This window comes from Cetorhinus maximus, chromosome 7, assembly GCF_964194155.1.
Source record: "Cetorhinus maximus chromosome 7, sCetMax3.hap1.1, whole genome shotgun sequence".
NCBI classification, from domain to species: Eukaryota; Metazoa; Chordata; class Chondrichthyes; order Lamniformes; family Cetorhinidae; genus Cetorhinus; species Cetorhinus maximus.
The window spans coordinates 54,846,678-54,874,546 of NC_135885.1; the positions used below are offsets into that span (position 1 = coordinate 54,846,678).

A 27,869-nucleotide genomic window follows, 5' to 3' on the forward strand; every position below is an offset into this window, starting at 1 on the left:
AATATAGATTCAGGGTCTCTGTGTGTTAAACAACTTGGCCTCCACCTGGAAAATTTAGTTTAATTAAAAATGTTAAAGATTACTCAGGTCGTGGTGTTATAACATGTAATTTACTCAATTGGTTTCTCTTATTCTTTCAAATATATAATGGCAGAGGTTGGAGGGGAGACAGCTTGAGTCAGTTTTTGTCAATAAAGTAGCAGACAGTGAGCGGAATCATCCCAGATTTGCACTAAGTGTGGTAACGGGCAGGAAAAAATACGTTATACCCGCCGGCCGCAATGGCGGCTTTTGGCGCCATATCATCCCATTTCTGACGTATTCCGTCTCTACTAATGCATTCCTGGGAAACATGCCGTGTCGCTGGCGTAGCAGCCTCTGATTCACCCGCCCTGCCGTCACCTCAGGCCTTCAGTAACCCGGGCATCATATTTAAAGGGCATACCTGCACAGAGCTGGCATTCTCTAAGGCATCAGAAGCTGCTTCAAAGTCATGGCTGCCAAAAAGGAGACATGGTGCCCCCAAATTTAACAACACCTCCCTCGGGTGCCTGCTGGATGCTGTGGATGCTCACCATGAAGTCCTCTACCCAGCTATGGGTGAAGACCAGCAAGCAAGGCCACCAATCTAGCATGGGAGGCAGTGACAGCGGTGGTCAGCATCAACACCCTGCAGAAGAGGACAGCCACCCAGTGCCGAAAGAGAATGATCATCTCCTCCTTTCTGCCAGAGTAAGTCGATCTACTCATCACTCTCAACTCACACACTCACAAACCCATCACACATCCACGTGGATCTCGCTCACTGCTAGCTCAAGGGATATCACCATTCACTCACACACACCTTCATCTGCCCTGCAGATCGTGCCCTCATCCCATCTATGGCACCATTCACCACCCACACATGCCAAGTATCCTTCTCATCTGGCCTGGCAGGCATACTGCTTACACTCTGTCCATCTGTTTTCATGCAGGACAAGCTGGCACACAACAAGAGGGAGAGGTCGCAGACTGGTGGAGGAATGCCAATGCACCAAGGTTAACACTGGTAGGATGGTGGCTGCCATGGAGATCTTGGTCCAGGACAACCATCCTGCACTGCTGTGTGGGCTCAACTCCATTGCTGATGCCATAGTTGGCCTCAAACAGTGTCAATGCGATAGGGGTGCGGGGCAGCTAGATCTCACCCCAGCTTCCCTTTCTCCACAAGTAATCAGCCAGGGGCCCTCGGGCACCCATAGGGAGGAGGATCAGCAGGTGCACATCCGGGGCCATCCACCCAGGTGACCCTGGGAGTGTCCAGGCCATCCAAATCCCCTCTTCCTGTGACCCCAGCAGCTCCAGCTCCACAGCTCAAGGATGGTGCCCATTGCCACACAACGGGACCCTGAAAGCAGGCTGGGCCCTCCAGGTCTCGGTCCACCAGAGGACACCCATCAAGGTCATCACAGACAGGGAATAGCAGTCAGCAGGCTGCCTCCACCTCTGCTGTGGATGTTGGGGGAGCACCAAGACGTAGCGGCAGGGTTAGGAAGGTTAAGAAGAATTAGTTGCACAGCCTGGGCACGGGTGTTAATCACTTGTACTTAATGTTCAGTATTGCAAATAAACTCCCAAGAATGTCTCCTTGCCAGGGGCTCCATATTATGATGAGCAGTGTTTGTGTCACTCAGATGTGAAACCTTGGTTCCTGCACAAGATAAAGGCAGGTGTCTCAGTCCAGGGCCTCTTCCCTGTGCAGTGTGTAACTTTTGCACCAAAAGTCTGGGTTAACACTCACTGGACACATTACTGATGCCTGCATCTCAATGGTGCTTGTTATTGCTGCCAGAATGTCATGGGCAGGCGTCACAGAGTCCCGTCATTCTCTCTGTGTGCCCTCAGCACCTTTCAGCTCTTCAGCATCTGTGACCGGTGATGCTGTGCTCCTGAAGGGGTCAGGTGCTGAAGGCTGACAAAGGATCAGGTGCATTTGAAGTTTCACAGCTGCGTCTCCATGAAATGACCCTGATCACAGAGCGTAAGCGAGCTGCCCTCAGCCAGACAGGAGTTAGACATTCACAGAGGCAATGTGAAGATCTATGGAGTGTCCTCACTGCATGTCATCATCATCCACCTGGAATCTAGCGACTATTAGGGCTTCCGCTGCTTCTTCATGACAGGAGCCTGAGCACTGAGGATATATGCGCTGCCATCAGCCACACAGGAGCCACATATGCAAGATGAGGATGTCAGGACTGTCCTCACTGCATCTCATCATCATCCTCTACAAATCTTGCAGCTATGAGGGCCTCCTGAGCACACCTGCCTCGCCTGTCCAGTGTGATGGCCTCATCACCAGTGTCCTGGTCTTCGAGGCTCTCATCACCATCAACCCCTTCGATATCCTCCTCAGCAGTGGATATGTGCAGCTCCTCCATCTCCTCCTCAGCCAGGTCCTCCCCACTTTGCAGTGCCAGGTTGTGGAGCGTGCAGCAAGCAAAGATGATGCGTTACAGCCTCTGGGGAGTGTATTGCAGTGCTCCACCGGACCTGTCGAGGCACTGGAACCTCATTTTCAATATGCCTATCGTTTGCTCCACCAAAGTCCAGGTAGCAGCATGAGCCTGGTTCTCCCGTCGCTCTGCTCCAGTCTGAGGGCATCGCATAGCCTTCATCAGCCACGTCCACTGTGGGTAGCCCTTGTCCCTGAGGAGACACCCCTGCAGCCTCTCTGGACCCTGGAAGATGTCAGGGATCTGAGACCTGCTAAGGATGTAAGAGTGGTGGACGCTCCCTGGGAAGCTTGCGCAGACCTGTGCAGATGTGTTTGTGGTGGTCACACACCAGCTGAACATTGCAGATCAGCTGAAGATTGAAGCCCTTGTGGTTGACGCAGTTGACTACTTGTTGCCACAGAGATCTACATGCCACATGATTGCAGCCCATGGCACCCTGCACCTGTGGAAAACCTGAGGTAAATGCAAATCCCAGCACTCTTGCTTCCTGGCTTTCCTGAACATAGGCAAAATGCACAAAGTTCCTTTCCTTTGCGAAGATGGTGTCCATGACCTCCTGGATACACTTGTGCATGGAGGCTTGTGAGATCCCAGACAGGCACCTGTAGAGCCTGGAAGGACTCACTGGTGTAAAAGTTGAGTCCCACAGTCACTTTCACAGCCACCAGCAGTGGATGCCCTCCATGTCCCTGTGGCACCAGATTCTGCAGCATTTGGCATATGTGATTGACCAGTTCCCTAGACTTGCGGAGTTGTTAGTGATACTGGTTCTCAGTCATCTGTAGGAATGAAAAATGCCGTCTCTAGACCCTGGGTCTAGCGAGGCGCCTAAGAGCAGCGGCTCACTGTGGATCTTCAGCTGCGTGCACAGCAGGCCCTGCCGCCCCTTCATCTTGAGGGAGGTGCCCCTTCCTTTGCCAAGCCAAGTGCCTCCACTGCTCTATCCTTCTTCTCTGGTCTCTGTAAGCCATGAGGCATACCAGTAAATTACCAGGCTTCATGATCCTGATGTTCTCCTCCTGCAGGATCAAAGAGAGAGATGCGTGGGTTAGCTTGCGTGTACAAAGAACCTCTCTTGGTTAAGTCTGAAGGCCCCTTCACGCATGCAGGAGAGTGCTGACCACCACTTGGATGGTCAGAGTGTAGAGCGGTCATTGGCTGTCCAAAACCCCACCCATCTCCATCCCACTCCACTTGAACGATTGGCAGTAGCTTTGCCCATTGGACTTGATGCTGTGCTCTCAGCTCAGGCACAGGCATTCTCCTAACCTGCACTGCAAGGCTGCACTGTTATCTTGAACCATGAGGGATACTGGTCCAAACCTTAATAAAGACATTGCCTGGGGCTGTGAGCGCCTCCACTGGTGACTGTGCAATGCAACCTTTCGCAAGGGGATTCTACAACTTGCCCAGTCAGTCAATTGTTCTGCTGCCCCCTAAAATACACATTAGTTTGCAGACTGCACCCAAGGGTGAAAAGTTCTGGAGCATTTGGTGGCACTTTCATGGTTTTGCATTGCTTGAGTGGACAGAAAAGCTTCAGAGGTTCCACTCCAAGCATGTCAATGGAACTGCAGCTGAACGTCCTCAGCTGGGGAAGAATGTTCACTTTTGACAAGCTTTTCCATGTGCATGGCTGCTTCCCTCACCTTCCTCCCCTCACCCCCCCCGGCATGTGCTTGAATACTTCAGTTTGTCTGTGCTGCCTTGCCCTCCCACACCGGTCTGACCCACACTGGAGCTCTTGCCTGCACTCAAAGCCAGCTGGGAAAAAGTGGCTAGGCTGTGCCCCCCGTGAATGTGCAGCGCCTCTTCATTGATCCTAAAGGTGATGCTTGCAAGCGCTGGGCAAGGTTGTGTGCACTCACCTCTGGGTTCCTCTCGAAGTTCAAGTCACCAGGTGCATGCCTTTTAAAGGCAGTTGTGAAGCACACCGTACTGAAGTCACACCCATGTAGGTGGTAAATTTGATGTTGGGGGAATGATTCCGGCGAACAGGGATTAAAAGCAGGGAACAAATGTATTAAAATAATGCTCCTGATGTGTGGTGGTGGGAAACACGGCCCACCATTGACAGGTGGAGTGGACAATCGCAAACTGGTTCCACAGTCTCGTAAAACCGATTTTTGGCCTTCTCACCCATATTGTACCCGCCCCACAAACCCCCCCACCCAGCCTGCCAAGGCATCTGACGCCAACGGGGCTGGAAAATTCTTGCCAACGATGAGGAGAACATTTCAACAAAGTACCATGAGATTTCATAATCTTTATTTCACTGCTCATAAATAGAGGATTATACATCCTTTGTAAATACGTTATAAAGTTATAAAAATTATAGTCCAATTATACTACACAACTTGTCTTGAAGCAAAATGATGCCATGTCATTGTGGAACTAAGGAGTGAAGTGAGCTTGATTGCATTATAGCAAGCAGTGTGAATGCCCTCCAGGAGGTTAGTGTTTGCATTGGAACTGTAACCAGTGTGAAGCCAATTTTACAAAGTCCCCAGGTGGTTGATTGGTAGCCACCAAGGAAGTTTTTAAATAGTATAATGTGGCAAGGCAATGACAGTCTCTTCAGTATTTAATTAACATTAACAAATATAACTGGCGTTTGAATGCCAGGGAACAGGGCAGAGCAAGCAGCACTGTGAGTAGAACTTGTGCCTGCCAATGCAGCATTGATCTAAGCAGGTGGTTGTCTCAAATTGGTACCTTTAACATAATTTTGAATTCCAATGGATTCATGTCAATGATTGCATCTAACACATAGACATTGTTCAAATACAAAAGAAAATCACAATTATCTCTGATTTTCCAGGAAACAATCAAATACATATTTCACTGACTCTGAATAAACCTCCTACAAACTTCTTTTCAAATTCTGTTAATCAGCATATTGCTCCTATATCCACCCATTACTGATTAAAACAGTATATTCACCGACTCAGCATAAGGAGGCCCACAGGGGTTTCACCAATGAAAACATAAAATTTCAAAATAATTTCTTGTCAATATGTTCTCAGTGATATTATATTGAGATTAAGGTACTTGAAGAAAATAAATAGATAGAGTTTATGTTAATGGATAAATGCTGCCTTCTGCAACACTACTGCAGTTTTCCACTGCTACATTTCATTTCTGCGTGGGAATATGACAAAATGTCACTTCAAATTAATCTCACAAAACCAATGGTTGAAATCATTTTGAAACACGCAACTATCCCAAGGCTGGTGTGAGAAATCAATTATTTGTCAAGATCCATCTTATCTGTCCAGGGTAGAACTGAAAGGATGTCGGGGCTGAATTTCGGGACTCAATTACCAACTTCTCAAGTCAGTCACAAAACTCCAGATAAAATTAACCATTTTCATCTCCTTGTCATTTGTCTCCTCCTCTCCTCCCAGCTGACACATACTTGGAGAATGAGAAAGACTCCTTTGAGGTTACTTAGTGCCTTATCATGTTGCTGGAATATTTCAGGGCGTGCAATACAGTTACTCACATGTTTTTTGAACTGCAGTACATACGAACATACAAATTAGAAGCAGGAATAGGCCACTCGACCCCTCAAGTCTGCTCCGCCATTCAATATGGCTGATCTGATTGTAACCTCAACCCACATTGCTGCCTAACCCTGATAACCTTTCACTCCCTTGTTAATCAAGAATCTATCTCGCTCTACCTTAAAAATATTCAAAGGCTCTGCTTCTACCATCTTTTGAGGAAGAGAGTTCCAAAGACTCCTCATCTCTGTCTTAAAGGGCAACCCCTTATTTTTAAACATTAACCCCTAGTTCTAGATTCTCCTACAAGAGGAAACATCCTCTCCACATCCACCTTGTCAAGACCTCTCAGGATTTTAAAGATTTCAATCAAGTCACCTCTTACTCTTCTAAACTCCAATGGATACAAGCCTAACCTGTCCAACCTTTCCTCATAAGACAACCCACCTATTTCTGGTATTAATCTAGTAAGCCTTCTCTGGACCGCTTTTAGCACATTTACATCTTTCCTTAAATGAGGAGACCAGTACTATACACAATACTCTAGATGTGGTCTCGCCAATGCCCTGTACAACTGAAGCATAACCTCCCTACTTCTGTAATAAATTCCCCTCACAATAAATGATAACATTCTATTAGCTTTCTTAATTACCTGCTTTTTCGGCATACTAGCCTTTTGTGATTCATGCACGAGGACACCCAGATCCCTCTGAATCTCAGAGCTCTGCAATCTCTCACCACTTAGATAATAAGCTTCTCTTTTATTTTTCCTGCCAAGATGCACAATTTCACATTTTCCCACATTAGATTTCATTTGCCAGATCTTTGCCCACTCACTTAATCTATCTATGTCACTTTGTAGCCTCCTTTGTCCTCTTCAGTTTGCTTTCCTACCTATCTTTGTGTCATCAGCAAATTTAGCAACCATTCCTTTGGTCCCTTCATCCAAGTCATTTATATAAATTGTAAAAGGCTGAGGACCCAACACTGATCCCTGTGGCACACCACTTGTCACATCCTGCCAACCAGATAAAGACCCATTTATGCCAACTCTCTGCTTCCTGCTAGCTAGCCAATCCATGTCGATATGTTGCTCGCTACACCATGAGCTGTATCTTCTGGTCGGCGAGCGGGGGCGGGGGCGGGGCCTGCTCGCTGACATGTAAAATGATGCAGGGTGATGCTGGGCGTGTGTCCCGACGTCACGGAGCGTCATTCAGACTTTCAGTTCGGCGGGCGCGCATCTGAGTTGGCTGCGCGCCCATCGACCTGTCAACAGCCTATTAAGGTCATTAACAAAGTAGCTGAAGTCATTAATGGACCTGCCCGTCCAACCTTAAGGTTGTTGGGCAGGCCGGAAGCCCTGGTGGGCTTCTGAAAAAGCATGAAACCTTATCCACGGGCGGGATGAGGTTTCATGAGGATCTAAAAATCTCACAATATTTTAAAATAAAAGTTATGGGCTTGTCCCAACTCATGTGACAGTCCATCTTTACATTACTACTATCTTATATTCTAACTTTCCCTCCTTATTAATCTTTTTGTCATCCTTTGCTGTTCTTTATATTCTTTACAATCTTCTGACCTGCCACCCATCTTTGCATAATTATATGCTTTTTCTTTAAGTTTGATATTGTCTTTGACTTTTTTAGTTAATCACGGATGGTGGCCCTTACCCTTGGAATTTTTCTTTCTCATTGGAATGTATCTATTCCGTGTATTCTGAAATATCCCTTTAAATGTCTGCCACTGAACCTCTATTGATCTATCCCTTAACCTCATTTGCCTGCTTACTTTAGCTAGCTTTGCTTTCATGCCCTCATAATTGCCCTTATTTAAGTTTAAAATGCTACTCTTGGACGCACTCATTTCTCCCTTAAAATGAATGTAAAATTCAATCATGTTATGATCGCTGCTACCTAGGTATGTCCTCACTATGAGGTTATCAATTAATCCTATCTTGTTGCTCAATACCAGGTCTAGTATAGCCTACTTTCTGGTTGGCTCTAGAATGTGCTGTTCTAAGAAACTATCCTGAAAATATTCTATGAACTCCTCATCCAAGCTATCTTTGCCCATCGCCTGTCTGATTTTTCCAGTCCATATTTAGATTAAAATCCCCCATGATTATTGCTGTACCTTTCAGACAAGCTCCCATTATCTCTTCTTTAACTGTCGGTCCTTCTGTGTAGTTACAATTAGGGGGCCTGTACACCACACCCACAAGTGACTTCTTGCCTTTATCATTTCTCATCTCAAGCTAAACCGCTTCTACATCCTGTTTTCCTGAACTTAGGTCATCCCTCTTTAATGTGCTAATACCATCATTAATTAACAGAGCCACCCCTCCACCTTTTCCTAACTTCCTGTCCTTCCTAAATGTCACGTACCCTTCAATATTCAGGTCCCAATCTATGTCATCCTGTAGCCATGTCTCTGTAATGGCTATCAGATCGTACTTATTTATTCCTATTTGCACTATCAGTTCATCTGTTTGTTTTGAATGCTACGTGCGTTCAGAATCAGAACCTTTAGCTTTAACCTTTTATTATTTTCATAGTGTCTATCCTTATCTGCAGATTTACTCTCAGACTTGTACTCTTTGTCCTTTCCTGTCATGGTCTGTTTATCATTTCCCATATTAAGAATTTTCTCTCTTGCCTTGTCTCTACTCCTTTGTTTACCACATCTTCCCAAATTTGATCCCTTGCCCCCACTATTCAGTTTAAAATCCTCACTACTTCCCTGAAAACCCTCTTTACTTCCTTGTTGTGTTGACAAAGTCATCAGCTATTCTTCACCAGCAGTGTCCCACAAACATTAGTGTTGGTTCAAGGAGGAACATTGATCAGGGCATCTGAGGAATTCCTGGCATTTGTTTCAATGATGCAATGGAATCCACCCAAACAGATAAATGGATCAACCAATTTCCCATCTAATTTAAAAGACAATGTTTATAACGGCGATGGATTCACTGCCACCTGTTTTCTGTCACTGACATTGAATCTTACCCCACTGGTGCCAAAAATAAGGACATTCATCCGTAAGGTTCCATTGGTACTGCCAGCCCTCCAATATCTCACCAAAGTAATCATTCCTCATTTGCCAGTCCAAGGGTGGAATTTAATCCAGGCCATTGGCTGGAGAACTGGTGAGAGCCCTGCATTGCCTCCTTTGGAGAAAGCACGCTGTGGTAAGTGCCAATCTGAAAATCACACTCCTTCTCCCAACTCACCCCCGCCAACGGCCCCGAAAGTTGTTGGCCAACCAGAGGCCAGCAGCTCTCAATTGCAGGCAGCACAACCAGGAACAGTGGCGGCTGTCAGCAAAGCACCCACCAGAGGCCCAGTATCAGCACTGGAGTCAGGTCACAGGTGAGAGCGGGATGGGGTTTGCATGGAGGGAGTTGCTGGCTGAGGTGGCAGAGAGTCAAAAGAAGGGGCAGCTGTATAGCTCTCAGCAGGACCAACCCCACCCACCCCCCCAAGCTCCCTCCCCACCACCAAGGCTGGGTCCCTCAATCAGGCACTGAATGCCTGACAACAAGGGACCCCACCCATACACTGACCAACCCTCCGGGAGCCTGAAAGCAAACCCAACAAGGTTTTTGGGCTCCCTGCATGGCGACTGACTTGCCCACCACTGATTGAATACCAGTGCTGAAGGGAGGAGGCCCTTTTGTGGGCATTATTTGTTCACTTAAGGGCATCAATTGGCATTAGGGCGGGAAGACCCATCCATGAACCTTTCTAACCCGAACTTAATCGGGACAGAGGTGGGGAGGCAGCAGGGTCCCCACCCAACATCTTCCAGCCTGATTAAATCCACCCCCCACCACCCCCACCTCTAAACTCACCTTGGGGGAGGGCATCAAGTTCTGCCACAAGAGTGAGTTTTGACAAGCTGTTTTATCATGCGGGTTAGCATAGCTGAAACTGGTCCTATCCACATCCTAGTCTTGAATAAGCATATTATTGCAGCAGCAATGACTCAATATCCTAAGGTATATCAGACAGGGTTGCTGCTTCTGTTTAATATCCCCCTCGCCTCCATCCAGCCCTGGCATATTGAGCCAATAGTTTCCCATGACTGATGTTACTGAAATCAGCTTGGCCAGCACAGATCAGGGAGCTAGTAAGACCTTCCATTTGAATATCACTAAACACATGCTATCTATCCCAGTGATAGATGTGTACCAATCCATTTAAGCTTTTACTACTCCCATGAGGGCAGATGTGTAGCCATTTGAAGTCAGAGAGCACGGTATAGCAAATATCTTCTTCCCCATAACATATCTCAGTAACTGTGAAATTGGAGGAAGTTCTTTTCCACAGTTGGATTATTTTAGGAGCTGTTCCAGAATTCAATTAAAACAATGTCCCTGTTACAGTTTTAATTCACTCTCACCTTGGATTATTCCTAACTCAGTAAATCTGATTATTTTCACAGCTCAGAATGATTCACAGTATACTTGAACAACACATTGCAGTTCTTGTGAGGAGCACAAATCAAATAGTTTAGATGCTGGCTTCCAGGTTACCTTGATATAAAAACACAAACCCGTTTCCTAGGGCCAAGGTGTGAAGTAAAGCAGCTCCTGCTCAGAGCCTGTCCAAACGTTGGTGTTTGTTGGGGGGAAAGGCAATTGAGAGGTTGCAGGGGAAATATTTTGATGAGACCAGCATTCATTCTCCTCCCCACCCCACATAAATCAGTAAAAAAAACCCAGAAACCCGCCTGAACATGAAAGGTGGATATAAATGATCCGGCAGCACTATTGAAAGAAGAACAGAGGAGTTCTCCCCGGTCCTGGGATCAATATTTATTGCTCACCCAAAACTGCTAAGAACACATCATCTGGCCATTAATATTGTTGCTGTTTGTGGGAACTTGCTGTGCACAAATTGGCTGCCTATACTAAAACAGCGACTGTACTTCAAGAGTTGCTCACGGGCTGTCAAGTGCTGTAGGATGTTCTGAGAGCATGAAAGGTGTTATATAAATGGAAGTCCACAAATGGAAACGGAATCAAGATTGGCAGGTTCTATATTGGGCACCAATTCACTCTGCCACATTACTACTCAGGCGGTAAAGACAATACCCATCGCTACATCTATCCAGGGTCAAGTTTTATGGCCATAAAAGCAAATTGTAATGGTTATTTGTACTAAGCATGACTAAAGCTACTGGACTATATACACTAAGGGAAATCATGTCTGGGAGTCTAGCAGAGTGATTTTAGGGATGTTCTATTCCAGTGACTGAGTTTGAAAGGCTGGCGTGCCTTGAATTAACATTTAAAGAGCATTGTAAGCTTAAAATTTGAAAGCTGAATTCCCTCAATGACCAACAAATGTTACTGTCAAAAGCAACCGCACTCACAAAGAGATGGGATCTGTGAAAAGATAGAAGTGAATTTTAATTCTGCTTTAAGTTAGAATAAGTTATGGAAGATGCCACCAGGCAGGAACAGGTGGTAGAATGATGAAAATCGCAGTGCAACACTTGCCATCCTGTTCCCATGGCCATTCTGACTGCCACTATTTTGATTAGAGCCTTAAAATGGGTGGCTCAGACGCATGCCAGAAACAGAGGAAGAGCCTCTGTAACCTTAGCAAATCAGGGGAGTTATGAGGTCAGAAAGGATCCTGATAATTTTCATGTACCAAGTATGCTTTGCCAATTGGCATTTGGCATTGAGTAGCCCAATTAGTGGCAATTAAAAGGACCAGTGTAGGCTGCTCCGGAAAAGGAAAGTTTAAGATTTTAAAGTTGATTTTTGTGGGCTTAGGATGCCTGATTACCCCACCCTGCACAAACCCCGCTCCGCTTCGAGCCCTTTCCCCGGATTCTCTCCTCTCTTACCTTTAACCTGCTTGTACTTGCTGGGCTCTGCAGTGGAACATCCAACTCTTCGGCCCTCTCCTAACAGCAAAACTGCTCTAAATACACAAGCATTTCACCAACAGAATGGAAATGAGGTATGGCCATGAAAATGGACCAATTCAATGGGCCTTGGACTTATACAGCCACCGCCTGCCAAATCTAATTATTCATCTGAAAATTGACCCCATGCTTTAGTGTTCATAAACAACGCCAGTTAATAGCTTTCTATGTCAAACTTTTAAAGCTGGCTACTATTCACAAGGGACAATATGTCATAAATTCAGAGTCAGGCCACATACACTGCATTTGAAGGGTAGTTATGTCACCTTGGTGTCTTTTAGCCTATTATTGACTGTGATCCAGCGAGTGAAGCTCATGTTGACTATTAAATCAGGTGATTTCTATAAAAGCTTGTCTCATGCTTTATTTTGTTTGCTGGCACTTTAGTTCAAACAAAATCTAACAGTTCGATTCCACCACACCAAAATAATCCAGGCAAAGACTCGGTCAGTAAATTAAAGCCTCTGTAGCAGTGAATGAATGAGCACACTGCCTGCTTGTCTAAGTTCCCATCTTCTCAAATACAATTATTTTCTACACTCACCAGCACTTAAATTCTAATTGGCATGGCCACCAATGGTGGGAAAAGGAAGTCGGAGATGCACTTGAAGTCAAAAATAGATGAATGCAGATTTCTTGGAGGGTTGTCAGGCTGGAGGAGGTTACAGAGATGAGGAGAAGTGAAGTCATGGAGGGGGTTATAGAGGACTTTGTGCAAATTAGGACCTGGGCAGCAGTTTTGGATGGACTTTTATTGAGTGTAGGAGTTGGTCCTGTGCAGGAGAGCATTAGAGTAATTGAGTTTGAAGGTAAATAAAATCTAAAACAGCAGCAGTTTGTAAGAATGCAATACAGGACACTAACATTGAGTGGAATTTGTAATTAATTTTGAGATACAAGCTACTTACTGGCTCTATTATCACAAAGAAAAAGTGAAGGCACACTATGAAGTTATGCTACTGCTAAAAACTAGGGTCAAATACACAGAAATAAAGAGAAACAATTCAAAAATCACTGTCTGTTCAGGTTTAATATTTTGTATATTTCGCCTACCCTTCATAAGAAGGGTGCCATTTAAGTGCCGGGGACTCAAGGTAATAACTGGCGTACACGGATAATCTTTTGCTAAACATGTAATTTGCATGTTTTACACAGGCACTTGATTAGTTCAATGCAAAGATGGACTTTATGCAGTTTTTGGTCAAACTGATGTTAAATTGCCCTTTTGCACTACAGCATGATACATTCCCATTCACATTGAAACTGCATGGCATTGCAGAGAATCATGAAATCAATCACAGTAACTCAAGATCCAATGTCTAATCTGGTGCATTAGACACCAGCACAAACAGTTGGATGGATCAATGATTATTCTGATGTCAAAACCAATGGAGTTGATGCTACATTGCACATAGAGCAGGAATTAAACCGCCAATGGCTCTTAACACACATGGGAACATCATATTTGCTAAACAGTTTCACTCAGGATATTACAAGCACCAGGAAAGAAAAGGCACATTATTGCTACCAATTTCAGTTATTGGATGGTCTTTCTTCCCTCTTGAATAATATCCATGCCAATTTCAGAACAATTTTCTATATTCAGTAAAAGTCTTCATTTGTTTGTGGTTAATCTAGGAGCTCCAAGGAAAAAGTATTTTCTCTTGAACAGTTTTTGTTGATGGCATGGAAAAATTAGTATTAATTTATTGAGAAGAGGGGGAAAGACGAGAAGAATTGCAACTTTGGTCTAGTTATGAGTGTTGTCATGAAGCCTGCAAAGAAAACTGTGTTGTCTATTTTCATCTCAATAGGCAGATTTAAGGCCAGCAGGTGGCACTGTCATCCTGCAATTTGCATCAGGGTCTCGATTTGGATTAATTGTTTTACTAACTATCACACAAAACCAAAACCAGGTTCTTCACAAGCACAGTGGCCTGAATAAATATCATCAGTCATTTTGGGGCTAAGAAACTCATAGTCAGAACATCTTAAACAATCTCTATAAAACTGTAGGTAAACAGTCCATGCTACTTTTTAAAAAAAAATACAGGGAATAATGAAATAAATTGAAAAGAAGAATTAAAGAAGACAAATGGACAAAGGTTCGGCTTTCCTGATTCCCCTCCTGCACAAAAAAGATGCTTCAATTTATTCAGCTGGTAAGAAGAGTTACTCCCAGTCACCTATCAATTGAAAATTTCTAAAACTGTAACCAGGCATCAAAATGTTTGGCACTGTTTTATGATGTAAAGATGTTAATTATCAGTGTTCCTCAGTTATCAATGATTTTTTATCAACAACAAAGCAAATTTCAAAATTCAAGTCTTGAAGTCACCTTAATCACCTCTCCCTCCCCCAACCACCACCCCCCTCTGCCAATCCTCCCTGTCTGCTAAACTGGGCAGCAACCTTATCATTATTCAAAGTATTCTGTTCAAATGACACTTTAATAGTAATAAGTGTACAGATCAGAACCCAGATCCAATAAAAAATGTTGATAATACTGAGAAAAAGATTCCTATCACATTTTCTAGTGCTAAAGTTAACACCCATATACTCAAAATGTTGTACATCCTTTTTTGATTGAAGCACTAACTGAATGTTTCAAAGACAGGCAAGTTCAAAGCCGGGCAGAGATAAATTTTCAGGAACTTTGAAAGTCAAACTCACCTCTGTCAGTGTCATACAAGAAGACAAATTTAGTCCACTCATAGTGATCAAGCAGGCTGAGCAATGCCCCTCTCAAAGATGGCCGCAGCTGGAGCACAAACTGACTCTCGCCTTCCGTCGGGAAGCTCGGTGTGATCAAAGATATGTGCAACGCTCCGCAGAACGATGTCAGCGTATGCACAGACCTCTTGTCGTACATGCCAAAGATGGCAAAAACTCCCCTGGAATACTGAGAACAGACTGTAAAGAGAAGAATAATAAATTATGATTGTAATCATATTTATTCACATCAGCATTTTCTAAGTACTGTTTAGTGGAAAATTTACACACGCTTTAATTAGTCTACTGATGAAATAGTGATAACTGGAGTCATTTGCATCTCCATGTTCTGAGTACAATATTACTTACAATTGGTCTACACATGCCTAATGAATATAATATTAATAAAGCTAATAACACATGGCCTGTTCTTCCATTGAGTCATTTTTTTCTTAAATTATGGATAAGGGATATTTTGCAATGAAACCCACCCATCATTTTAAGGTTTGTCACTATACTGAGGACTAACATTCAAGGTTGTATATTTTATTCTCAAACTTACTAAGAAAATATGTCAAACATTTAATTGTGTTTCCTACAGGTTGCTCTTCTTCTCTCCTTGTCTGAAACTGTTGACATTGCTGGGACTCAGTCCCATGGGTGTCACAGCAGCCCAACAGCATTAAACCCAAGCATGGAGTTGGGGTCTCAACGGATCATTTGACCATATGGGGCATCGAGGCCAATATTATTCTCATCCAATGTCTACATGTTGACTTTTTATCAATGATCATTGGATAATATGCAGAAGTGGGAACTCATGTTTATTTTCCCTCGCTACACCAGGGACTTTGAGTATTGCCACCTCATTTGGAATTAGCTAACTGAGCAAACGCCAAGAATCTAAGTTGGAGCCTTCCTTACCTATGTGGCCCAGTACCACACTGAACATTGCATGAACTATCTAACATGCCTACAAGTGCCTTTAGATCAAAATTCACTGGCATCCTACCTTTGTTGGTATTTAGACTGTATGCTGTTGACAGATATTACACAGACTTTTCCAGACAGATTTTGGGTAGTTACAACTCTGCTTTTGATTACACTATGAAGTCTAACCTCTAGTGTAAACTCCAGACTGCACACAAGGAGCACAGGATTAACAGAAACACAATTAGATTTTCTCGAAATGAGGAAAGAAACTTAATGTGGATATCATCAGCTTTAAACAGGTGAGTCATCCTCTATTTTAATATAGCCAAGGTTGCATTTCAGGAGGTGCAAAAAGCATTTGTAAAGAAAGAAAATGGGTGAAAATAGCAGGTGTTATCAGTAGAGAGCATTTTGTAAATCTATTTTGTTCTTATGCATTTGCAATGTTTTCAAAAACAATCTTTTCGCATTATTGTTTAGTTAGTGATTAATATGATGGTTTGCAATTATTTAGCTGACGAAAAAGTGGAGGTATTTTTGCATAGGTGTAGTCTTACTGTTTTCACTGATTGCTCAGACATTCAGTAATTCTGCAAAGCCCCTTGCAGGCACCTTCACATTAATTAAAGCCATAAAGTCCCACTATTGAAAAGAATATTTGTGTTTGTTTTATACTCATTGTAGCAAGGGATATTAATGCTGGGCACCTTTATTAGCCATTGTGAGAATCGAGCACACCCAGGTCAGCTTTAACACAGGCAATTGCAGGGGCTATCTCCTTTGAATGTGATTTGGGCTTTGTGCAGTAAGATAGAATTGCAATAGGTAATAGCAAATCGACTGCCTTTTTACCTCTGTCCAATGGCAATAAAATTTGGGAGAGTTGATAGTGGTCAGCCGATACACTGTCACTCACAAAGTCCTATTTCCTCCAACAACAAGTCTTAAGTCCAGCCTCAGAAATAGATCCTTGTGTGACAGTTTTTCTTTTTCATGCCAATCATCCATGTGGCCTCTTTGAGTGAGGCAGTCAATTTAATACCAATGAGAAGCAGTTGTGAACACCCACTGGAAACTGTTCACGCTCAATTCAACTTGGAACCTAATAATCATCATACAGGAGATTTTCATTCCATTAGTTATGTTAGATTTATTTAACTAATACAACCCCCATCCATAGAAAAGCAATCTTTTTAATCCTAACGTAATTGTAGTTTTCACAAAAGTGATTTTACATCAGATTCATATAAATGGGCCTTAAATTTGTCATGATCATTCATCATGTCAGCCAGAGTGTTTACCTAGACAAAAACAGAATTACCTGGAAAAACTCAGCAGGTCTGGCAGCATCGGCGGAGAAGAAATCAGTTAACGTTTCGAGCCTTCATGGCCCTTCGGCAGAACTGAAGCATAGTTAGAAGAAGGGAGAAATATAAACTGGTTTAAGGTGGGTGGGGGGGGGGGGTGGTGGAGAGAGACATTGAGGGTGTGGTGATTGTGGAGATGAGCAGATAATCAAAAGATGACATCTTTTGATTATCTGCTCATCTCCACAATCACCACACCCTCAATGTCTCTCTCCACCACCCCCCCCCCCCCACCCACCTTAAACCAATTTATATTTCTCCCTTCTTCTAACTATGCTTCAGTTCTGCCGAAGGGCCATGAAGGCTCGAAACGTTAACTGATTTCTTCTCCGCCGATGCTGCCAGACCTGCTGAGTTTTTCCAGGTAATTCTGTTTTTGTTTTGGATTTCCAGCATCCGCAGTAGCTTTTAGCTTTTTGTTTTTATCTTTGTGTTTACCTAGACGCTTGCAGATTATAATTAAAAAACTAATTGCTAAACTCTCAGCAAGCATGCTGTAATATTACTGGTCTGTAATATCCAATCACTGCACAGAACTCGATCTCAACATGTCAAATGTGTAGTTTAGTTCTCTGGTCACCACTGTGCATTTTAATATAAAACAAAGAGGGAGGTTGAAATGGACACTGATCAGCTATAAGTAAAGATAAACACGAGCCTTCAAACCCACAGCCATTAAAAATTCTGAGCAGGTCATTCAGTATATTTCACATTGCTGTCTGCATTGCTCCTGGCTTCACACCGGCATCTCTGACGCAGGACAAGTAAAGGCCCTCAGGCCAACTCAAGCCATGCCTCAGTTGTAGATCTTACAGATGGTCCCAAGAAGCCAGATCTTGTTTCAAGGCCTGCAAATAATCTAATTTACCGGAGTTTGTCTGGAGGCCTAATTATAACATTTATCATCACTATTTTATCCAAAAGAAGTGTAAAATTTCCCATTCTGTATCCTGACATGGTTCAATTAGACATTTATTTAGTTGATTATAAATGAGCCAATTAGAGACCTCTTGACAAAATCGTGTGCACACTTCACATCAAACAAATGCCTATAACATATGCAACCATTCATTTGTTACTGAAAACATCCCATAGCTTGATCTAAAAGGAAGTCTACCTGTATTCTATTCCTTTACAATTCCAATTTATTTCTGCTGTTTTTCTAATTAATTAAAAGCATAAAAATATAATTACTGATGTATTTCAAAAACTTCAAGTATCTTTATTTTATTAAACTAAAGCACTCCTGATCAAATGGCAACAACATTACACAGACAAGCCATCAAAATGGGATTACATCAGCATTCTGAGGCTAACCCATAACACACAAATTGTGATCCTGGCCTCAAAATCCAATCGTAGCCAAAACGGGCAATTTGTCTATTTGGTCTATTTGGTGGAGTGGATGGAGTGGTGAAGCAATTAGATGTCTGTTGCCACTTTAAGGCAGACCAGCACCTCTTAATGGGGAGGAGCGCTGTTACTACAATAAGGATGATACGTTCCTAAAAGTCTAAAATAGCTGCAAGAGCTCCAGAGTGGACACTCAGGTCCTCCAATGAAGCCCTGTCCCAAGCTGTCAGTAGTAGGGAGAAGCTTCTGTATCCCCCATGCAGCAGAAAGTTCTCCAGGCAACACAGAAGACAATGGCAATTTGTGAAGCATGCAATGGAGCACAAAGCTCAATGATCTCGCCAGAGATGTCAAGGTAAGAACGCTATCCTTCACTTCAACTATTCTCTCCTTGCACCTGCATAATTTACAACCCCACAGCTCACATCACTCCCCTCCCCTGCTTCCTTCACACTGCTACAATCATTGCACTACATTATAATCCACCCCCTTCTCCTCCTACTCACATACTCTGCACCTCCAACTCTCAGCACTATTAGAATTCTCACTTTCCTCTCACCAGATCATATACAAGCTCTGCTTCACAGGGCTCAGATGCTGGCTGTGAGAGTCCAAACCACTGCCAACTTACCAGTACCCTTGACAGTGCCGCGTAGTGAGCTGGACCAGCCTGATCAAGCCTACACTGAGATGCTGTGGGCAGAAGCTGAATCTGGCAGGTTCAAAGGTCTGTCTCCATTCACTGGAACATTGGCCCAGTTCTGTAAATGACTATTAGGCACCCTAGCTCTCACCCATCACCCCCTACCTGTCAATCAAATAAGTCAACCATCTTTTGAGTCAGGTGGCTATCTGTTCAACCTGCCTCAAAGGTTTCAATGCAGTCAGCTCTACAGCCTTTGTTTATACAGCTGTGAGATGGAACCCCACGATGAATGCTTGGCTGAGCTCCAAGCCACACTAATGGATTCAGCTCAATAGGGGTTATTTACATGTCTGTAAAAGAGACTGTGTGATTTGTTTGTTTGACAGATAATGAATAGCTAATGAGATTATGTGCCTTTGAAGTGGTTTACAATGCCTGCTTATTTATTTTGACAGTTTTCTGAGCACTTAATAGGATTAAACCTTTTTCAAGGGGGAATTTGAATGGACGTTTGTTTCTTTTGACAGTTTCATGATCATTTTAAAGGTGTCCCAGTGTTACTATAGGGATAATGAGTTCTGCCCCTGGTGGATACTGGAAGAGTACTTCAAAGGCTCAACAGATCTGTGAGCTTTAAATCAATGTAAAGATGAATGCACAATATCCAAATGGTGCATTAAAGTCGGATTCTCAACACTGTTGAATGCAAAAGAGGACTCTACCAAGTGGAAAAAATTACTCTAATGCATCTGAGCTCTATTACAATGTAGTTCAATTTATGGTCACTTCCTTTTATGTACAGAACCTTATAATCAATCACTGCATTGAAAATATATTTAACTTATCATCATACAACATCTAATTATGAAAGTTGAAGTTGGCAAGGCTTTTAAACTTACCTGTCAAAAAGTTCCTGACTCCACAACAGACTTCCCCCAAGGTTAACAGCTCCTCTGAGGTGCCCTGAACAAAGTCTCCTAACAAAATGGAACCGACTCCATGGAGATGGTGGCGGGTGGCGGGTGGGGTGGGGGGGGGTCTAAAATGCCCATCGCACAATGGAGTTGGGAAGGGTAGGAATGCTGAGTGTGGGCTTGCTAGCCACACCCTTATCCCAGGGCCATAGGAATTCCACATGATGGGAATAGAGGGGGGAATCCTGGAATTCGGTCCCCCCCACCATTTTTAAAATTCATCCCATCTCCATTCTGACACAGACAGAGGCATAAAAATCTGGGCTAAGTAGGCCAACGCTAGCAGAAACAATATGGCAGATGCCACACTTTTGGCAGGGAATGGATACACTTGCATCACTTGTCAAATTAAACTCTTAGTCACCTGTTTCATTCCTAAATAAACACATGCAACATGACCCAATGCCTAGGCCCCTATTTGCTTCTTTATTTCATAGGTGAATACAACATTACAGGGACAAATAACTGGAGGTATTTTTTGGCTGAAACATCATTCCACCTTGAGAGGCTTTGTCCTGTCCCATCAGCCTGTCATTCATCTGTTTGAAAAGTTAAACTACCTATGCTTCTGTCAGCCCTGAAATGTTTTATTCATACACTCCTCAGCAAATGATAGATTGTAAAACCTTTTTTTTGCTGTGTCTAATGAGACCTTCACGTTCATTATTCATATCTGACCTTTAGTGAAAAGAAAACTGGAAATGGAATCAACGGCATGTTTCATGACCATTTTCCCAAACAACATCTGTAGAAAACTGTTACTATCTTATTTAAAATATTTCACATGTTACTGCTGGACTAAGAGTGAAAATAACTCTTGCCTCCTGAATAATCTATTAATTCCAAGAATAAAGCAGCTTCATTTCAGGTGAATGCAATAACAAATTAAAATGCTATATATTGATTTTGCCAAGCACATTGGTGACCAATGCAGCATTATGCAAAAGCACTGAAGGATTTGGGGATGGGCTATCCGCAAATATTCACTAGAAGCCCACTGATCCCAGGGACCTTTGTCCTTGGCCTCCTGGTGTGTTCCAATGAAGCTCAACACAAGTTCAACGAATAGCATCTCATCTTTCAATTAGAAACTTTACAGTGTTCTGGACTCAACAGTGAGTTCAACAATTTCAGCTCATAATCTCTGCCCCTATTTTGTTTCCTTTATCTTTGCTAGTTTTGCTTTTACACTTTTTGCTTTCCTCTTGTTTTTGTTTTTGGGTGGATGCTGTTCATCATTTTGTCATTCACACCTCCACCAGACACATCTTTTGTTTCTTTACTTTCCCATTACCATCCCTTTTTGTCCTGCTCCATCAATCCTTTTGTCTTTTATTCTCTCGTGCTTTCTATCCTATCACAGACCTTCCTTTTTGTATTTCTTCCCACGTCTCCTTGCCCCATTTCACTTACCTAAAAACCTTTACATCTCTACCTTTTCTGATGAAAGGTCATTGACTGAAATGTTAACTCTGATTCTCTCCGCAGATGCTGCCTGAGCTGCTGAGTGTTTCCAAGTTTCTGTTTTTTATTACAGCATTTAACAATTTTATTGTGTGACCCTTGACCCTAACAGAATATAAACTTGCAGATTTGCCAGCTTTAGTGTACGTTCATGTAAACACAGATCAAATGTGTTGAGTTGCATCATGTCATTCACTTCAAAACAGCAGCTAGGCCAGAATATAAAGAATGTTTGATTCCCAAAATCAGATCTATTAGCACACTGACAGGATGGCTGAATTTTAAAATTACACTGCTGGTTAATTTTTCAAATCCGAGAATACATTTAACTATTTATGGAAAGCAAAAACAGCTGTCCTCATATAATAAATATTAAATATAATGTTATTTTCCTTAAAAATTTTATTGATGCAAATAGGTATTACATTCTCAAGAGATTCTACACCATGGGCTGAAACCTCTGGTTGAAGAGTGGGGGCGGGGCCTGCTCGCCGATGCGTAAAATGACGCGCGGTGATGTCGGGCGGGCATCCCAACGTCACCGTGCGTCATTTAGATTTTCAGTTTGGCGGGCTCGCAGGAACTGTCAAAGGCCTATTAAGACCTGTTAAAAACTAAATAATTAAATGAGCTGTCTGTCCAACCTTAAGGTAGCCAGGCAGGCGAAGAGCCCAGGCGGCCTTCGCATTTTTCATGGAACCTCAACCACGGGCGGGATGAGGTTTCATGAAATGTTTAAAAATGTAAAATGTAAAAAATTCAATAACATTTAAAAAAAAATCATTGGTATGCCCCAGCTCATGTGACACTGTCACATGAGGGGATGTTTTAAAAGTTTTCAAATACTTTATTTAGAAATTTTAAACTTAAATAAATCTCCCTGAGGCACCTCTGTGCCTCAGAAAGATTTCTGCGCTCTTTAGCGCATGTGCAAAACAGCACAGGCATGGACTCAGGGAATACCCCCCCCTCCCACATAGGAAGCGCTCAGCGCTTCGGGGTGAGCATCACGCTGGGCGGGCCAATTCATAAAATGGCAGCGCACACCCGATCAGGGGCGCCGATCAGGTTCGTGCTCGCTCCCGCCTATCCCTGCACAACCTCCCCAACGGGGGTCAAAATTCAGCCCTATGTATTGTACTATGTATGCCAAGGGGAAAGAGAAGAATGGTGCGCTGCACTCCAGAGGAACATTTGTAGACAGACTTGAGGCTTGCTTCCAGTGGAGTTCAAAAACTCTTTGTTATTGCTCGTTTTGCCCATAATATCACAGAATCACAAAGATTGGCCGGGTGGTTAACAGTGAGGTTGAGTGTCTTGGGCTACAGGAAGATATAGACAGGATGGTCAATAGGGCAGATAAGTGGCAGATGGAATTTAACCCTGAAAAGTGTGAGGTGATACACTTTGGAAGGAGTAATTTGACAAGGAAGTATTCAATGAACGGCATGGTACTAGGAAGTTCTGGGAATAAAGGGACCTTGTTGTGTGTGTCCATAGATCTCTGAAGGTGGAGGGGCATGTTAGTGGGGTGGTGAAAAAGGCATATGGGACATTTGCCTTTATCAATTGAAGCATAGATTACAAAAGTAGGGAGGTCATGTTGGAGTTGTATAGAACCTTGGTGAGGCCACAGCTGGAGTACTGTGTGCAGTTCTGGTCACCACATTATAGGAAGGATGTGATTGCACTGGAGGGGGTGCAGAGGAGATTCACCAGGATGTTGCCTGGGATGAAACATTTAAGTTATGAAGAGAGGTTGGATGGATTTGGGTTGTTTTTGTTGGAGCAGAGAAGACTGAGGTGAGAAGACAGAGGACTGACCTGATCGAGGTGTAAGAGATTATGAGGGGCATGGGCAGGGTGGATAGGGAGCAGCTGTTCCTCTTAATTGAAGGGTCAGCCATGAGGGGACACAGGTTCAAGGTGAGGGGCAGGGGGTTTAGGGGGGGTGTGAGGAAAAACATTTTTACCCAGAGGGTGGTAATGGTCTGGAATGCGCTGCCTGGGAGTGTGGTGGAGGTGGGTTGCCTCACATCCTTTAAAAAGTACTTGGATGAGCACTTGGCATGTCATAACATTCAAGGCTCTGGGCCAAGTGCTGGTAAATGGGATTAGGTAGATAGGTCAGGTGTTTCTCATGTGTCAGTGCAGACTCGATGGGCCAAAGGGCCTCTTCTGCACTGTGTGATTCTGTGATTCTGTCCTATTTTCAGGTCCATAACCAAGATCGTGTACAGAATGAGCACCCTAGCCAAGTGTCACAAGGCCGGCCTGTAATTGGGTTTCAGCCCTCATTTCATTAATTTGTGCGAGCAGTTGGCATTGTCCTGCCTTCTAACGGACCTTGTCCATTTCAGCAAGATGAACCTTGAGTCACTTGCCTCACATCACAAGATGGACAATGGAAAGGGGCATAATCGTGAGGCAGCAACAGTCTTCGGGAGTGCTGCAGAACCAGGAAGAACACACCTGTTCAAGGCAGCCCGATTTAGCAAAGGCATTCTAAAACATGTAATAACCGCCAGAAAAAATAGGCAAGAGGGCCTACAGCTGTTTTATGCCTTAGAAAAACCTTGACAAATTTAGCAATAGCCCTAACTCATGCACAGATCGGCTGCAAGCTATCCCAATGCTAACTTCATCATTATTGTGCACAGTTTATTCCTGTACAGGAAAACAAAACAGGAGGCATACATCAAACATAAACAGCTGCAAAATAACATTATTCCAGCTTTTATAATAATACCTGAGCATATCTGAGACATAACACGTCGTAAGTGTAGAATGCTTTGGGGAGGAGAGGGGTGTGGAGAGAAAACTGACTTCGTGCATATAATTCTCAAAACCTGGGTTTTCCTCAGCTCATGTCTGGGTCTGTTGTAGACCAATTGATAGAGATTGATTCCATGAACACTGAACAGCTCCATTATTGTTGCATCATGTGACTATACAAGGCTGTTAGAAGGTGAACTAGATGAACCTTGATCTTCCTTGTCTAGAAATTCCTGTGTCAACGTTGCATATGACTCTGAAATGTTGATTCATAGGGCAGAATTTTCTCCCTGTCATGGGGGCTGGGCGGGAGCGCGTGTGGGCAGGCACGCAGCTGATCACCGCCCGCAATCGGCTGCGCACCGCCATTTTACATGGGCGGGCACGGAACTGCCTCTGGGAGATTTATTTCATTGTGAAAACCTGAAAAAAAGATTTGAAAAAATTAGTCGACATGTCCCCTAGTGACAGTGTCACATGAGCTGGGACATGTCTATGAAGTTTATTAAAAATTTTTAGTAAAGTTATAAAACCTTCGTGAAACTTCATCCCGCCCGTAGATGAAGTTCCATGAAAAATGCAAAGGCCGCCTGGGATCTTCGCCTGCCCGCTGACCTTACGGTTTTTCGGGCAGCCCTGAAAAGCTGTTTACTTAGTTAATTAATGGCCTCAATAGGCCTTTGATTGTTTGGCGGGTGTGCCTGCTGAACTGAGGACTGGAATGACGCGCGGTGAGGTTGGGACGCACGCCGAGTGGGGTCCGCCTCCACATGCCGACCAGAAGATTCAGACCAATAGTTTCTACAGTCACTGGCCCTAGCCCAATAAAAAATAACTAGATTCTGATCCTTATTGTAAGTGATTGAGATCCTTCCATCTATGTGAGATGATGGGAATGCCGCTTGAGAACTTTGGTAAAGTCAGATGATGTCATCTTCTGCGCTTCCTCTAATGGCTGAACAAGATGATTCGGGAAAGGCAAAGTGTGCCACAAGTACCACACATGAAATTCTCCTTTGCCGGTGGTGCAGCGACGATCTCTGCTGACACCTTGATTGCAGGGCTGGTGTCAGCTTTGAAGCTTCTGAAACCAAATGTCATTGTGGCTGCAAATTGCTGCCCATAGCTGATGTTGTCATTTACATCGACACACATATTGGAAATAGAAGTTCTGATATATGCATAAGCACAGACACAGGCATATAGTCACACACTCACAGGCACACTTACACAGTCACGCACGTGTGCTAAAACACACTGTTACACAGACACATACGTGTCATTGCTGCATATGATATACCATACCAGTTCCATTAAGCAAATCTACAAGTGAATTAGCCTGGAATCGGGATTGACCTCAGTGACCTGATGATGGAATGTAGTTATTCAGATCTAAGTCCATTTTTGTCTCTTTTCTAGTGCTTGAGTAATACAAACATTCAAAGACACAAGAGCTCCTGTTGATTTATTTTAATTGGTGAATTGCGAAAAAAAACATTCCTTTGTCTTCACAAGATCCAAGATTCATGTGTTTACCAATTAAACACAAAAGTCCAATATGGGTCACTTGGAGTGCAGAAACCACTCCTACCTCATTCACATTAATAAGGATTCATTGTTATTACCAGATTTTTGAATATCAAAATTGTGAAAGGTTATACTTTCTCTATTTTTTAATATTAAGGAGACAGTTTGTCAGAGTATAAAATGGCAATCTCGGGCTTCTCCTCATATATTATTTTTACAGTGAAATAAACAAATGGAGAAAAATGCAGTCACACTGCTTTAACCTCCCATCTAATTTTTCACTGAAAGTAGCAAGTGAAGAAAAATATTACTCTTTTTTTGAGAGCAAAGCTCGTCTCTCTAAATACAATTGAGTCTGGACATTATTGATGTGTCAAGGGAACTGAAATTACAAACATGATAGCAAAACTTCAAAGTTACTTTCCCATTCATAAATTCTTCAGCAAAACATGAGTATACTGATAATCTATACTCTTATATTCCCAATTCTATGATGAGTTGGCTGTTATTATAAATTATGAATCAAACTTGAAAGGGAGCAACTATTTCCTCAGCCTCTGTGTTTAAACAGTGTAGGCTTCGCAATCACGTGCAATGCCATGCAATCCTACCCACCTCCCCTGAGCACAACACTCTCCTTTAGGCAGTGATCTCAATAACAACATGGGATTAGCTCGAATTTCCTGTGTCTACATCCTAAAATACCTGCTGATTTCAACAGCTGAAAATGAAGTCCAGGCAATTTGAGAGGAAAGGTGTTGGGCGTCGCAATTACATTTTCTCTCTTGAAAGGGCAAAAACCCATACGTGTTTCGAAAATACTTGCTTGTTAGTGGAGCAGATGTGTGAATATTGTATATTCGCCGAGGTGAACTCTTTGACCTCAATTCCTGAAATCAGCTCCCAAAAGTAGAGTGCAGTGCTGCAAGCGTGCAATCGCTAGATTTCCCATTATCGATCACTGCTACCAAAAAGCAAATACCTTTAGAATGAATCCCATTAGGCGTGTGAATTCAGCAGCTAATCTTTATCCACAGAGTGGTTTTGCTATTTACATTTTAGGACACCAGCACAGTTTTCTCCTTTAAAGTCATCTGTGTCCTGATGCATTATGGACACAAGCTACAATCATGATCTGTCCGAAAGCTTCAATTAAAGGCAGAGTGAGGTTAAGTGACTGCACGGTGGTATTGTTTTGAGTTGTGGTTGCACCTTTCTTATGAAACTGCAGAGGTTTGGAAACTAAGATAAACATTGAAGGCTTCAAAATTTCATGTAGAACGCAAAAAATAACTGAATACAATTTCACATTATAGATGTGGAGTTTTGCTATCTACAACAGCCCTTCCTGCAGAAAGGTATGTGGCAACTCAATGAACTGAAAAGTGAAAAAAAATAAGTCCAACAGTGGATAGCAGCACTGCATGATTGTAACCAAATTTACATTCAAATATTCTGATTGCTCAGCATAACATTTTAGGTCTCAAATTCCAATATGTCTCCAACTCTTTCTTAGTGTCTTATCTTTTATATTTTTTGAAGATGTGCTACTCCCAATCAAATAGCAATGCCCTACAGTAAGTCGGTCTGATCTCAAATCTTTGAGCCCATCAAAGCACAATCCACACTATAGCTAAAACCACTGGCTCCACAGGACAACATCCTGATTACTTTTAACATCATTTACCATTTCTGCATTCTGTTTGTGCCAGCTGAGAGTTGTCTGATACACAACACATCATTTTAGAGGCAATTTGACTGGCTTTAAAATTGCATGTTGCAATGAGAATTCGCAGTTATACCTGTCATTAAAGTAACACAGATGGTTGTTGGGAAGAACCAATAGTCCTTACACCAGCATGTTATGTGCACAATTAGCTGTGGTACAGGGTTTACCAAATGCTATCATTGTATCAAATGAAAATGCAATGTTTTGTATATACCAACTAGTTGTGACAGTAACAATTTATCTTCTAGAGCTTAGGGATGAAGCATGAAGCCATTGCAGAGATGAACAAATGTGGCAAACAAAAAAAAAGCCACTGTTTTTTCTCATATTCAACTTAAGGGGTCATAAAAAGATTCAAACTAATTACAGGCATTTAAGCCTCATCAAATCAAAACGATCCCTGGAATTATTGCATATTCCAGGTGTTCGATGTTTTGAA

General features: G+C 43.0%; 1 protein-coding gene across 10 annotated transcripts in view; it reads right to left on the reverse strand.

Annotated features, from left to right (window-relative positions):
• LOC144682802 (glutamate receptor 4) overlaps positions 1 to 27,869 on the reverse strand; it is a 272,035-nt gene that overhangs the window by 234,630 nt on the left and 9,536 nt on the right. For all 10 annotated transcript variants that reach the window (XM_078545523.1, XM_078545530.1, XM_078545527.1 and 7 more), the window contains exon 3: positions 14,624 to 14,863. In XM_078545523.1, the coding sequence (XP_078401649.1) occupies positions 14,624 to 14,863 (240 nt within the window). The remainder of the gene's footprint in view (positions 1 to 14,623; positions 14,864 to 27,869) is intronic.